The following is an 11,715-nucleotide window of genomic DNA, read 5'->3' as shown; positions in this document are numbered from 1 at the left end:
CAGCCCCCCTGGGCTCCTTTGGCCCCCTCCTCACAAACCCCCTGGGCTCATCACCCCCCTCCTCCCAGCCCCCTGGGTGCTGCTCTGGCAGGTTTTGCCCTGCTGAGGGATGGCTCAGGCCCTGCAGCTCCCACCCAGCACATGAGCCTGATGCCATCTGCCGGCCTCTGGCTCTGGCCAGCCAGGAGAAATCAGAAATTAATTCCCTGAAAGGTCCATCTCCCTCTGGCTAAACCCTGGTGATGGATTTTTTCCTCACACTACTGAACAACTCCTTTTTAACACCCCTGCTGTATGAATGCATCAAGATAAATGCACCTAAGATAATTTTTTTCTCCTTTTTTTTTTCCCCCGGAGAAAGGCGTCTGTCTTAAAGTTTCTAATTCCCCTTGCTTCCCCCTGCCTTTTTATTTTTTGAATGACTGTTTATGAAGACCATCGTGGTCTAACTGGTTTTGGATTAAAAGGAACTTAATAAAGGTTTCCCCTGAGCACAAAGCTGCACAAATGGGTTTGCAATTGCAGAGTTAATTACAGGAGCTGGGCAGAGCAATCCGTGTTTGCAAAGCTTCACCAGAGGATGAGGCTGGCAGGGAGAGCTTTGGCTTTGCTCTTTGTTCACACTGTGAGGCACTGGGGCAGGTTTCCTTCCCCATTTTCCCCAAAAGATGGAGGAATGGGGTCACCAGGGATGCCATTGGGATTGGCACCAGTCCTGGTGACATCCCGGGGTCACATCCCGGTGACATCCCGGGGTCTCATCCCGAGCTCACACTCTGGGGTCACACTCTGGGGTCAGCCAGAGCTGCCCAGAGAAGGGTCTGGGGTGGCTGCAGGAGGAGAACGGGCTGAAGACCAACCCAGCGAGGCTGAGGGAGGAGCTGGAGGAGAATTTCTGCTGCCTGGGAATGTGAAGTGCTTCCGCCAGTAATCGCCGGAATCATCAAATTAGCATAAATTCTATTAACGGTTTCCCAGATGAGACATTTCAAGGCTTCTCCCCCCCCCTTTCCTGACACAAACAAAAAGAGAATATAATTACTTTGCCATAAAGCAGCTCCTGAAAAGGCCCTCAGCCCTTCTGCCTTTCTTCTCCCGTGGAATAAAGCCCCAAATGAAAGGTGCTGCTGACCTCTGTGCTCTCATCATCCATCAGCCAGGGAGGAGGAAAGAGACTCCACGGTGGTTTTAGAGCCTGGGACTGAGCAGGAACCCCGTTTGCCAAGTCCACATCACAGCTGGGGGGGGATCTGAGAAGCTTTTTGGGGCGCTCAGACCCTGCTGCCCCCCTGGGCTCAGAGGAGGCTTTGGAAGGACGATGGCTGACATGAAAAAATGCAATTTGTGTAGCACCTACTGCAGGAACTCACAACAAGCACCGCGGGGGCAATCCTCTGCAATAACGTGCTTTTTTATCGGCGCGAGATGGCGGCTGACAATTTGAAAGAGAACGGGATTTGCTTATGAGCAAAAGCCTCCTTAACTCTTCAGAACGACATAAAACAACTCGCCTGCCTATAAATACGATCTGCAATGGAGATGTCTTAGCTGGGAAGGTTTAATTACAGGCAGGCAGCTGAGCCTCATCTCAAATTTGGGATGAACCTGCACAAGAGGCTCTGGGCAGAGCCAGGTGTAACTTTCAACCCCCACCTTCTTCCCAGACAGGGCAAATTGGGTTTTTGGGTGATTTCCTGTACTTTAAGGTAATATATCAAGGTCAGAAGCTTTCTCTCTCTCGGCCATTGGCTCAGAGGACAAGTTGTGTCTCCTCTAGGCCTCGCTTCCTCTATAAATGTAGATAATTTTGGCTATCTTCTCCAAGGAAGCCACAGTAATGTTTACTTTTCCACAGATCTTGAGGCTTTTTACAATCTATTACGAATTAATTATTATTAAAACAAACTATATACCCTAAATAAAGCAGTTCCAACAAAGCAGCTGGATGATGAGAGCAATCTGCTTCATGAACTCCCCTTTCCACCGCGCAATTTTCGGCATTTAGTTCCGCTTTCTAATTGCTAATATCCATTCTTCAATTACCCGCTGTTTTGTTTCAGATTTAAAAGATTAAAGCACGTTGTTATTTTATGATTATGTGAATTCCCTTTGTGTAATTGTTAGGTTTGGGTTTTATCCGTTTGCATATTAAACGTCTGCACAGGGAAGACTCCGTGCTTCAAATGGGTTTTGCCTTCGGCACAAGTTGCCGGCTGTTACTCAAATCAACATTTCAAGACGAAAAGCAGGCAAGGCATTGTATTTCTCAAGTGACAACGCTCCATAAACAGCTTCGCAGTGAATTTCAACGCTCCCCGGCTGCACCCAGCCGCTTGCACCGACCTTTTGCAGAACCAGCGCGGGGGGCTCAGGCCCACACGAGCCCTGTGCCAATGGCTTTGCTGGAAATAACAGCCAGGTTTGGCCTGAGAAGGGCTTTTCCTGCCCAGAACACTCCTCTGGAGAGGAGAACAAGGAGCAGGCCAAGGCCTGAGGGTCCCGGGCCCTACCGGCGTCCCTGTTGCTAAGCAACGCGTGCTGGCGCCAGCAGCAAAGATGGCGCCCGGGCGGCTTCGGCGCGCGCGCGGCCGCGCCCCACGCCCGGACCCGCCGAGCAAGCAGGCCACGCCCTCAGCAGACATGGCGCCGGGCTGGCTTCAAGGAGCTCGCTGAGCGCAGCCAATGAGAGGCCGGGAGGGGGAGCCTGGGCGCGCGGGGATTGGCTGGCGGCGCGGATTCAAACCGGAGCGCGGGGCCGTTGGGGCTGCGCGCGGCGCTGGGGCCGGAGCCGCGGCCCAGGTGAAGGAGCCTGAGGGGAGCCTGGGGCGAACCTGAGGGGCTCGGGTGAGTGCGGGGCCGGGGCCGGGCTGAGGGGAACCTGGGGGGCTCGGGTGAGTGCGGGGCCGGGGCCGGGGCCGGGCTGAGGGGAACCTGGGGGGCTCGGGTGAGTGCGGGGCCGGGGGCGGGCTGAGGGGAACCTGGGGCGAACCTGAGGCGAGTCTGAGGGGCTCGGGTCAGTGCGGGGCCAGGGCCGGGCTGAGGGGAGCCTGAGGCGAATCTGAGGGGCTCGGGTGAGTGCGGAGCCAGGGGCGGGCTGAGGGGAGCCTGGGGGGCTCGGGTGAGTGCGGGGAACCCTGAGGGCTGAGGGGAACTCTGAGGGCTGAGGGGAGCGGATCCCGGGCCCGCCCAGGCCCATTCCACCCCGGTGGTGTCGGAGCCCCGCTCGCCCGGCTCGGAGGGCGCTGTACGGGCCGGGCTGGTCCCTGCCGGCCTCGGGGGTCCGCGGGGATGGAGATGCTGGTGCTGGTAAGCGCGGCACCGAGCTGGGCGTGCCCCGTGCTGTGGGCTCGCACGACAAGGGCAGAGCTCTTCCACACCTCGCAGTGCAATTAATAAAGTCTCGAGGTATCGGTGTGCCTGTGAACTCTGCACCTGTGGAACAGGTACCTCAAAGCCTTCTCTGTTGGGTTGTGTTCCCTGCTGGCACCTTTCCCAAGCCAGCTCGTGTCCCAGCCCCGGTGCCCTGACTGCCCCACCAGCTCTCGCATTCGTGAAGTCATTTCTGTCTTGCTGAGCTGGAGACTTTCCCCTTCGCTGCCTCTGTTTATGCCGTTGTTGCTGCTGTTTGAGAGAAATGTGCTGACTGGTTGAATTTTAACAGCTATTTGCAGGAGGAGCTGTAAGTTAAAATGCAGCTAAATTTAAAACTGTATTAAAATTCTCCAGAATGTTGCGCCTATTTTTATCTTACAAAGTGCTGCAAACTTGCAGGTTTTTAGTGGCCTAGATAGTACCAAGTTATTTGTAGACGGGGCACGGGCTGTGTTCTGTATCCTTTTGGAAGGGAAGGACTTGGAATCCCTCATCTGGCCTTGGGTTCTGTGCTGTGCTGAGGGATAGTGGAAACACTAAGGTGGGCAGATCTGCCTCTCTCCAAGGCTCTGTTATCCATAAACTGTGCAGGGCTGTGGATTTCCATTCCCAGTGAGAAAAAGTAGATGCATATATCTCCATAAAACATGAATTTTGTTCTTGCAGCTTCTCAAACCCTCCTGAAAGCATTACAACCAGGAACTCTGAGGCTAGTTCTCTTTCCTCTGGTCTGGTTCCTGCTCGGAGAGGGGAGGGAAGGGCTGGGCTGCTTGTTTAGCTGTGGTTTTTTGGCAGGAGGATGGAGATTGCCATGGTGAACCTGCGGGGTTTGTACGAGCAGCTCACGCGCCAGGCCGAGCTTCTGAGCGAAGGAAACGAATGCCGTGAGTTTTGCTCCTGAAAAATCTGCTGAAGATGCTCAAACCACTCCGACCTGGGTTTTTCCTTTTCAGTCCCAGTTGAATTTCTGTGCAGGGCCACGTTCTGCTTGTAGCAGACTGGCTTTGTCTCGTGTTCCAGCTCTTCTGGTTGGTGCTGGCAGGAAGGGCTTGGTCTGAAAAATGGAAGAGCTCATGGACATCTCTTGCGTGGCTGGGTTGGCCCAAAGGCTGGGTTCTCCACGCCTCAGTTGGGAGCAGGCTGGGCATCAGAAGGAAGAATTTCTTCCTGGAAAGAGCAGTCAGGGATTGGAGGGGTCTGCCCAGGGAGCTTTGGAGTGCCCATCCCTGGAGGTGTCCAAGGAATGGCTGGAGGTGGCACTCAGTGCTCTGGGCTGGGTGTCGAGCTTGGGTCTTTTTCCAACCTCAGGAATCCTGGGATTCAGTGTGAACAGATATCTGCTAGCAGCTGCTCCTCTGCTTGCCCAGCTAAGGCTGCATGTTTTCTCTCCCCAGAGTTTATTCAGTTAGCCAAGAACTTTGAGGAGAACCGGAGGAAATGGCAGAAAACAGAGCAGGAGCTCGGCAGGTACAAAGATCTCCTCATGAAGACAGAAGCTGAGCGCAGTGCCCTGGACGTGAAGCTGAAACACGCCCGCAATCAGGTGGATGTGGAGATCAAACGGAGGCAGAAAGCTGAAATGGACTGTGAGAAGCTGGTGAGTAATTCCTGTGTTACCCCTCAGCTCTCCAGAGTGTGGAGACAAGGCGATTAAACTGCATTGATCAGTGGCAAATAAGGATTGGCACTCATGGGAAGGAAAGGAAAAATAAAAAGCAAAGAATTGGCTCGGCTCCTCGGAGCAGCCTTCTGCTTTGATCTGGGAAAGGAGACTGGCTGCTGATGGAGCTGAGCTGCCATTACCTGTCTGAGCTGCCATTGCCTGCCTGCAGCCATTAGCAGTCCATTGACACAAGTTCTGAGCTTATCTCTGGTGTCTAGAGCACTCGCTCGGGTCTTACAGTAATTAAACACAGTGTATCCAGCTGCTGATGTTATCTGTGCTCACAGGAGCGGCAAATCCAGCTGATTCGGGAGCTGCTCATGTGTGATGCCTCCGGCAGCATCCAGCTCAGCGAGGAGCAGAAGTCTGTCCTCGCCTTCCTGAACAGGCCACAGCCTTCTTTGGGAAGTGCAGGCAACAAAAGGTAGGGAAGCAGCATTTTCTCTGAGGTGTCAGGCATCAATCCAGCTGTCGGCCTCTGTGACACATTCCTCACCCGTGTCAACAGTTTCCCTTTTTGTTCCATTTTAAAATACGGCTTTTCTGAGTCAGTGGGATTGTTCTGGAACCGTGACTGACTGAAAGCCAAACTGATACAAGCTTCTTCTAATTTTTGTTTTTTAGGCTGTCTACAATAGATGAATCTGGCTCAATTCTGTCAGACATCAGCTTTGACAAGAGCGATGACTCACTGGTAATGTAACTCCATTTCTGAAGTTCTCCTCCCTGTAAAGCCCGAGGGGAGGGGGTTGATCTCCAGAGACCCTTTGTGTTTGGATTACTGGGATATTAACCTGGCTGAGCCGATTTGCATTTCCCGAGTGTGCTGTTGGCTAAAATTTGATGAAAGCCCTGGCCAGGGGCTGTGTGCTCTTTACCATTAACCAGTGCTGTGTCTTTCCCCCAGGACTGGGATTCCTCGGTGGTGAAAGCTGTCAGGCTGAAGAGGAGAGAGAAGCGGGTACTGCTCAATTGTTCTTGTCACATAGTTTCCTTTGTTCCCCCTGGCTGCCACAATGCCACCATCTGTCACCTCACAGCCACCTGTAGTGACCTCTGAGCCACTAAACACAGTCAGGCCTCGAATGGCTGCGCTGCTGCTGTGCGGGTTTAGATTGAAATTTAGGTCTGGTGTCATTGTTTGTGTACTGAAAACGAGTGGAGTTTTATATATCCTGCATTTTTACAGTCTGGGGTTTGCAAGAAAACACTTGGAGATTATTAACAGCTCCCAGATTAGGGGAAAATGGTGTAGAAAGTTAACATTGTTCTGTTCTGTAAAGGAACCTGTGCTCATTCTGCTTTAATCTGCAGAAGATACAGGTGGGAAAGAGCCTGAAACCATCACCTAGTGGAGCTGGGAAGAGTCTGGGACTTGCTTAGTTGCTGGTTTTTGTGTGTGTAGTTTGTGGGTTTGTTGGGGCTTTTTTGCCCTCCTTTCTTCGGTCGGGTTTCTTTTATTTCTGATCTGAATTAGAAAGCTGGCTAGGAAAATTATTTGAAAGAGGTTCCCTAATTCTTCCTGGCACCTCCAAGGTTGCCACGAAGGTTTCTCTGAAGGACTTGTCTGCACACACCACAGATGCATGAAGTGTCCAGTCCTTCTAGTCATCCTGGGCCAGTGTAATGCCAAGTGAGCAGCATTGCTGCTTTGAGACAAGGATGTGCTCTCTTTTCAGCGCTCTTCCAGGCAGTTTGCTGAAGGCCCCCCAGCTCCTCAGAAGAAATCCAGATCCATTAGCAGCACAGCAGACCAGGTATGGTGGTCACAGCTGGGTTTGTGTACACCTGGCCACATTTCCTGCCTGTTTCCAGGGCTGCTGGGGCTCCTGTGTTCTGTCAGCACTCCTGTCACTGGTGTATTTGTCATTCCAGGCTAATGAATCCATAGTAGCAAAGACCACTGTGATGGTCCCCAACGATGGTGGCCCAATTGAAGCCATTTCCACCATCCAGACCATGCCTTACCCTCGGAGGAGCCGCAGGAAGAGCGGTAGGTGTAACATCCCCGTGCTGTCCCAACACAGCTACACAGCTTATCCTGCAATGTTCCTTATTCCTTCCAGGACCTGGGAGCTGCTTCTGGTTTATGATACCCATGCTTTTGGGGGCAGAGGGTGATTCCAGCCTCTTCCTCTTGTGTCTTCCAGGTCCTTTGCAGCCCTGGAACAGCGAGTCCAGCATAGGCAGTAAGCAGCTGGAGTCCAAGCAGGACACTGATGGCTCCAGCACCCCGCAGCACAACGGGGGAGTGAGGCTGCACGACTTTGTTTCAAAGACGGTGGGTCTGCAGGCAGGAGGAGATGAAAAACATCTCCTTGCATGTTGGAATGTGTGTGATAAGAGGCTGCCAGCTGTGTCAAGGGAGGTTTATGCTGAATATTGGAAAAAGGTTCTTCTCCTGGAGTGGGGGTTGTGCACTGAACAGGCTCCCCTGGGAATGGGAATGGCTTCATGGCTGCCAGAGCTCCAGGAGAGTTTGGACAACGCTCCCAGGGATACACAGGGTGGGATTGTTGGGGTGTCTGTGCAGGGCCAGGATCAGGATCTGATGATCCCTGTGGCTCTCTTCCAATTCAGGCTATTCCATGATTCTATGATTACTCTCAGGTCCGTATGACCTGTACCAGTTACCTGCATGGATCAAAGAACTGTTACCCAGTTTAATTCCTGCTGACTTACTACACTGCACTAATCTCTCCCGTCTGTGTGCTCTGCATCACCAGGTTATCAAGCCAGAATCGTGTGTCCCGTGTGGAAAGAGAGTGAAGTTTGGGAAGATCTCCCTGAAGTGCAGAGACTGCCGGGTGGTGGCTCACCCCGAGTGCCGGGAGCGCTGCCCCCTGCCCTGCATCCCCACGCTGACGGGCACTCCGGTGCGCATCGGGGAGGTGGGTCAGTGCCCGGGCCGGGGGCTGCCCGCAGAGGGGCCACCCTGCCTTGGGACCTGCTCAGCTCCAAGGCTGCCTTCCCCAGCAGAGCTCCTGTTGCTCAGAGCTGCATAATGACATGCAAACGAGCTCGCTAATGCATCACTGCACAAGCAGGGAGGGGGTGTAGGGGTGTGATGGTAGGAGGGCGTTGAGTGGGGAAGGTGGCAGCTCTGGGCAGGCGATGCAGCGTTGTGCTGATGGATGTGATGTTTCTTCATCAGTCCTGAGAAGAGCAACAATTCTTGTTTTCCGACCATAGATCTTGCTGTGAATTCCTGAGAGAGTATTTTCCATGTCTTGGTGACTGAATCCATCTTTTTTTTTTACTTTCCTTTCTGCCTTTTAGGGCACCTTGATGGATTTTGTCCCTTCTACTCCTCCAATGATCCCTTCCATCATCGTGCACTGTGTTAATGAGATTGAGCAACGAGGGCTGCATGAGGTAAGAAGAAAATGAGGTGTGAAACAGTGCCAATGAAATGGGTTGTGGTGTTAGGGAAGCAAATTGTTAACCCAAATATCCCTTATTTATGGTGTGCATTGTGCTGCTTAGTGGGTGACTCAGGTGTGGGGATGGAAGAAAACCAGTTGACCTCCTCCTCTGAGCCAAGCTTTGTGCTAACAGACAGGCATTTACCGCATCTCTGGCTGTGACAAGACTGTGAGGGAACTGAAGGAGAAGTTTCTCAGAGCAAAGAACATTCCTTTGCTCAGTAAGGTGGACGATATCCACGCCATCTGCGGCCTCCTCAAGGACTTCCTGCGCAGCCTGAAAGAGCCCCTGCTCACTTTCCGGTTAAACAAGACTTTCATGGAAGCTGCAGGTGAGGAATTGCTGCATGACATCCCCAGCTCTTTCCTGAGGCTCAGTGGTTGTGGTTTTGCTGTCAAGTGAACCAGCAGCCCCTGGTGCTCTGTGGAGCCCTTGTGCCTGAGTTCTAGTTGGGCAGGATACGAGATTATCAGCACAGCTTGAGAAGTTTCTGGCTTCTTTGTTTCTCAGGGTAGCTGTGAGGGGAATATTGCAGTTTCTGGGAGCATTTTCTAAGGTCTAAATATTATTTTTTCCTGCTAGAAATCCCGGATGAGGATAACAGCATTGCTGCTATGTACCAAGCAGTCGGAGAACTTCCTCAGGCCAACAGGGACACCTTGGCTTTCCTCATGGTCCACCTGCAGAGGTACATTCTGATGGACAGGGGGGTTGGAACCAGGTGATCTCGAAGGTTCCTCCCAACACAAAGCATTCTGTGATTTGGAAGGGGAAGGTTACCCCACTGGTGCTTTTTCTGATTGGGTCTGATTACTGCTTGTGAGCATGAAGTCTTCATTTTGGAACAAACCTGCTCACTCAGAGGCCAAGTGTGTGTGGTACAGGGGGCTTGTATCACAAGTGAAGGGGGGAAGCTACATTCTTTCCATGTTTCTTTTAATGCAGGGTGGCTCAGAGCCCAGACACTAAAATGGACATCTCCAATTTGGCCAAAGTCTTTGGCCCCACAATAGTCGCCCATGCAGTACCAGATCCTGACCCCATGACCCTCCTGCAAGACACGAAGCGTCAGCCCAAGGTAGGACAAACTTGGTGATTGTCTCTCTTCCGACCCAAACCATTCCTTGATTCTGTGATCAGTGACTCACAGGTGTCCTGTAGGTGGTGGAGCGACTCCTGCTGCTGCCCATGGACTACTGGAGCCAGCTGATGATGGTGGAGCAGGAGAACATTGACCCAGCACACGTGATTGAGAACACCAATGCCTATTCCACTCCACGGACCCCTGAGGTTCAAGGTAATCCTGCCTTCTGCTCTGTTACTAAAAACAACAGCCCTCAATCCAAGCAGCCTGTGAGGCTCTCAGAGCCAGCCACTTCTCACTTCATGGAGGCAGAGGGAAAAGCAAAGTGTGCCAGGAAATGCCAGATTTGTCTAGTGCTTTTCACAGATGCCAGGGAATGCCTGATGTTCTCTGCAAGGCAGAGAAAACTTCAGCTGTCCCCACACTGTGCTGCTCTCTTTGGCAGTGAGCATCCTGGGACCTCTGACCACCCCAGAGCACCAGCTCTCCAAGACACCCTCATCCAGCTCCCTGTCCCAGAGGGTCCGCTCCACCTTCAGCAAGACCACCCCCAAGTAAGTGCCAAGTGCCAGCGGGCGCTGTCATGCCATGTTTGGAATGACTGCAGGTGATTTTGGGTGCTCTAGGAGAGCTGAGACATTTGGGGGCAGCCTGCACTTACTACTCAGTGCACCCTCCCTTAATCTGTGCTGTGGGAGCAGCAGATTTGGGTTACAAACGTCCTCTCATGGTAGGGAGAGGAACATTGTTTGGGAAGTGGGTGAAATTTGGGTGAATGTTCCCCGGAAAAGGGAGAGTGCTGGACCTCTGTGTCCAGAATTCCAAACTGATATTCTTGTATTTCTCTTGAATTAGATTTGGGAGCAAAAGCAAGTCAACAACCCAGTTTGGACATCAGGGTAACTTCTTTGCCTCTCCTATGCTGAAGTGAAGACCTGGGAGTTGGTCTTGTCCTGGCATTTGCACACCAATGCTCACAAGTAGAAGAAATACTGGTTGTCTCCGTGGCCCCTGACAGCTTATACAAAATAATGTTTTGCCTTTTATCTTTCAGCTTAACTGAGACTTTTAATGGGATTTTATAGTGCAATTTATTTTTATTATCTAATGCTGTGCTGTATGTAGTATTGGTGAAGACAGTAACAAGCAGGATTTGTTCAGTGTTAATCATTAAAAAAACTCTAGAGAATTGGCATTTTCACTAACATCTGTTTTTCTCCCTGTATGAAGTAGAGCATTCACAAAATGAGGGTCAGTTGGTTGGGGTTTTTAGGACTCTGTAGGATGTTCCTGGCACAGCAGTGTCTGAACTTGGTCAGAATCCAGGCTTTCCATCAGCACAGCGTGTCCTACCTGGCTGGTGGTGCAGCTGGAATCCTGAGGATGGCAGTGTTGGACTGGGCTGGTGGGCAAAAGCCTCTCTTCAATGAACTGCCCAAGGGACTGTGGCTCCTCCAAAGGAGCATTTCCTGGCACTGTGTTTGCAGGGGCTGAATTCTGTAGAGAAGGGTGGCAAAGCCAAAGGATTCCTGGGTAGCCCAGAGGAGTTAGTGCAGCTCATGCTGGTGAGGGGAGTGGGGGTGGGATTCCTGCTTTCCCAGGTCAGGATCTGGGACCTTGCCCAGTGCTGTGTGAAGGCACCTGTGCAACACACACGGGTTTATCAAGTGGCTGTTTTTATTGAGCTTTGGAAAACTGTCCTGACTGTGCAGTTAAGTAAATCCTGATGTTTTACACAGTTTTGTGTTCTCTGGCTCGTGGTTTTAACTTGTGCATTTTCACCAGGCCTCACTGGAGGCTCAGGGGCTGCTCTCAGCCCCAAGGACTGATCCCAGCCAACTTAGCTGCTGGGAGCAGGATCCTGCCCTGGGCTGTGGCTCCTGGGTGCAGGAATGAATGAGGATGACAGGTTTGGTCCCCTCTGTGTGCTGGGAGGTGAAATAGCCATGGGTAGGTGTGCTGGCCTGGGATGTTTCCCTCTCCCCTTGATTGTGAGGTCTGGGGGGTGAAGTGTTTGCACAGTGGTGCTGACCCACTGCTGGGGCCCCCAAGCAAGGGGGTGTTTCTGGCCCTGGGTTCTCAGACACACCAGGTGTGCAGGAGAGGGGCACTAAGGTGTGTTCTCCTTACCCTGATTCTGGTTTTGGGCACACTTGGTCCTTTCCTGGAG

At 52.2% G+C, this 11,715-nt stretch overlaps 1 protein-coding gene across 1 annotated transcript; it reads left to right on the top strand.

The window, feature by feature from the left end:
- Positions 1-2,765: 2,765 nt before the first annotated feature.
- Positions 2,766-11,088, top strand: RACGAP1 (Rac GTPase activating protein 1). Its single transcript, XM_041468206.1, has 17 exons — positions 2,766-2,844; positions 4,168-4,256; positions 4,767-4,969; positions 5,323-5,459; positions 5,660-5,729; positions 5,943-5,996; positions 6,715-6,792; positions 6,911-7,028; positions 7,186-7,316; positions 7,762-7,926; positions 8,315-8,410; positions 8,594-8,792; positions 9,044-9,149; positions 9,407-9,539; positions 9,623-9,758; positions 9,991-10,099; positions 10,401-11,088. The coding sequence occupies exons 2-17, from the start codon at positions 4,172-4,174 to the stop codon at positions 10,474-10,476; spliced, it is 1,896 nt and encodes a 631-aa protein (XP_041324140.1). The 5' UTR covers positions 2,766-2,844; positions 4,168-4,171; the 3' UTR covers positions 10,477-11,088.
- The last annotated feature ends 627 nt before the right edge of the window (positions 11,089-11,715 follow it).

This window comes from Pyrgilauda ruficollis, unplaced genomic scaffold (assembly GCF_017590135.1).
Source record: "Pyrgilauda ruficollis isolate IOZ18807 unplaced genomic scaffold, ASM1759013v1 scaffold215, whole genome shotgun sequence".
Lineage (NCBI taxonomy): Eukaryota > Metazoa > Chordata > Aves > Passeriformes > Passeridae > Pyrgilauda > Pyrgilauda ruficollis.
Note: the sequence above shows the minus strand (reverse complement) of the source record. Positions and strands in the feature narration are given on the sequence as shown.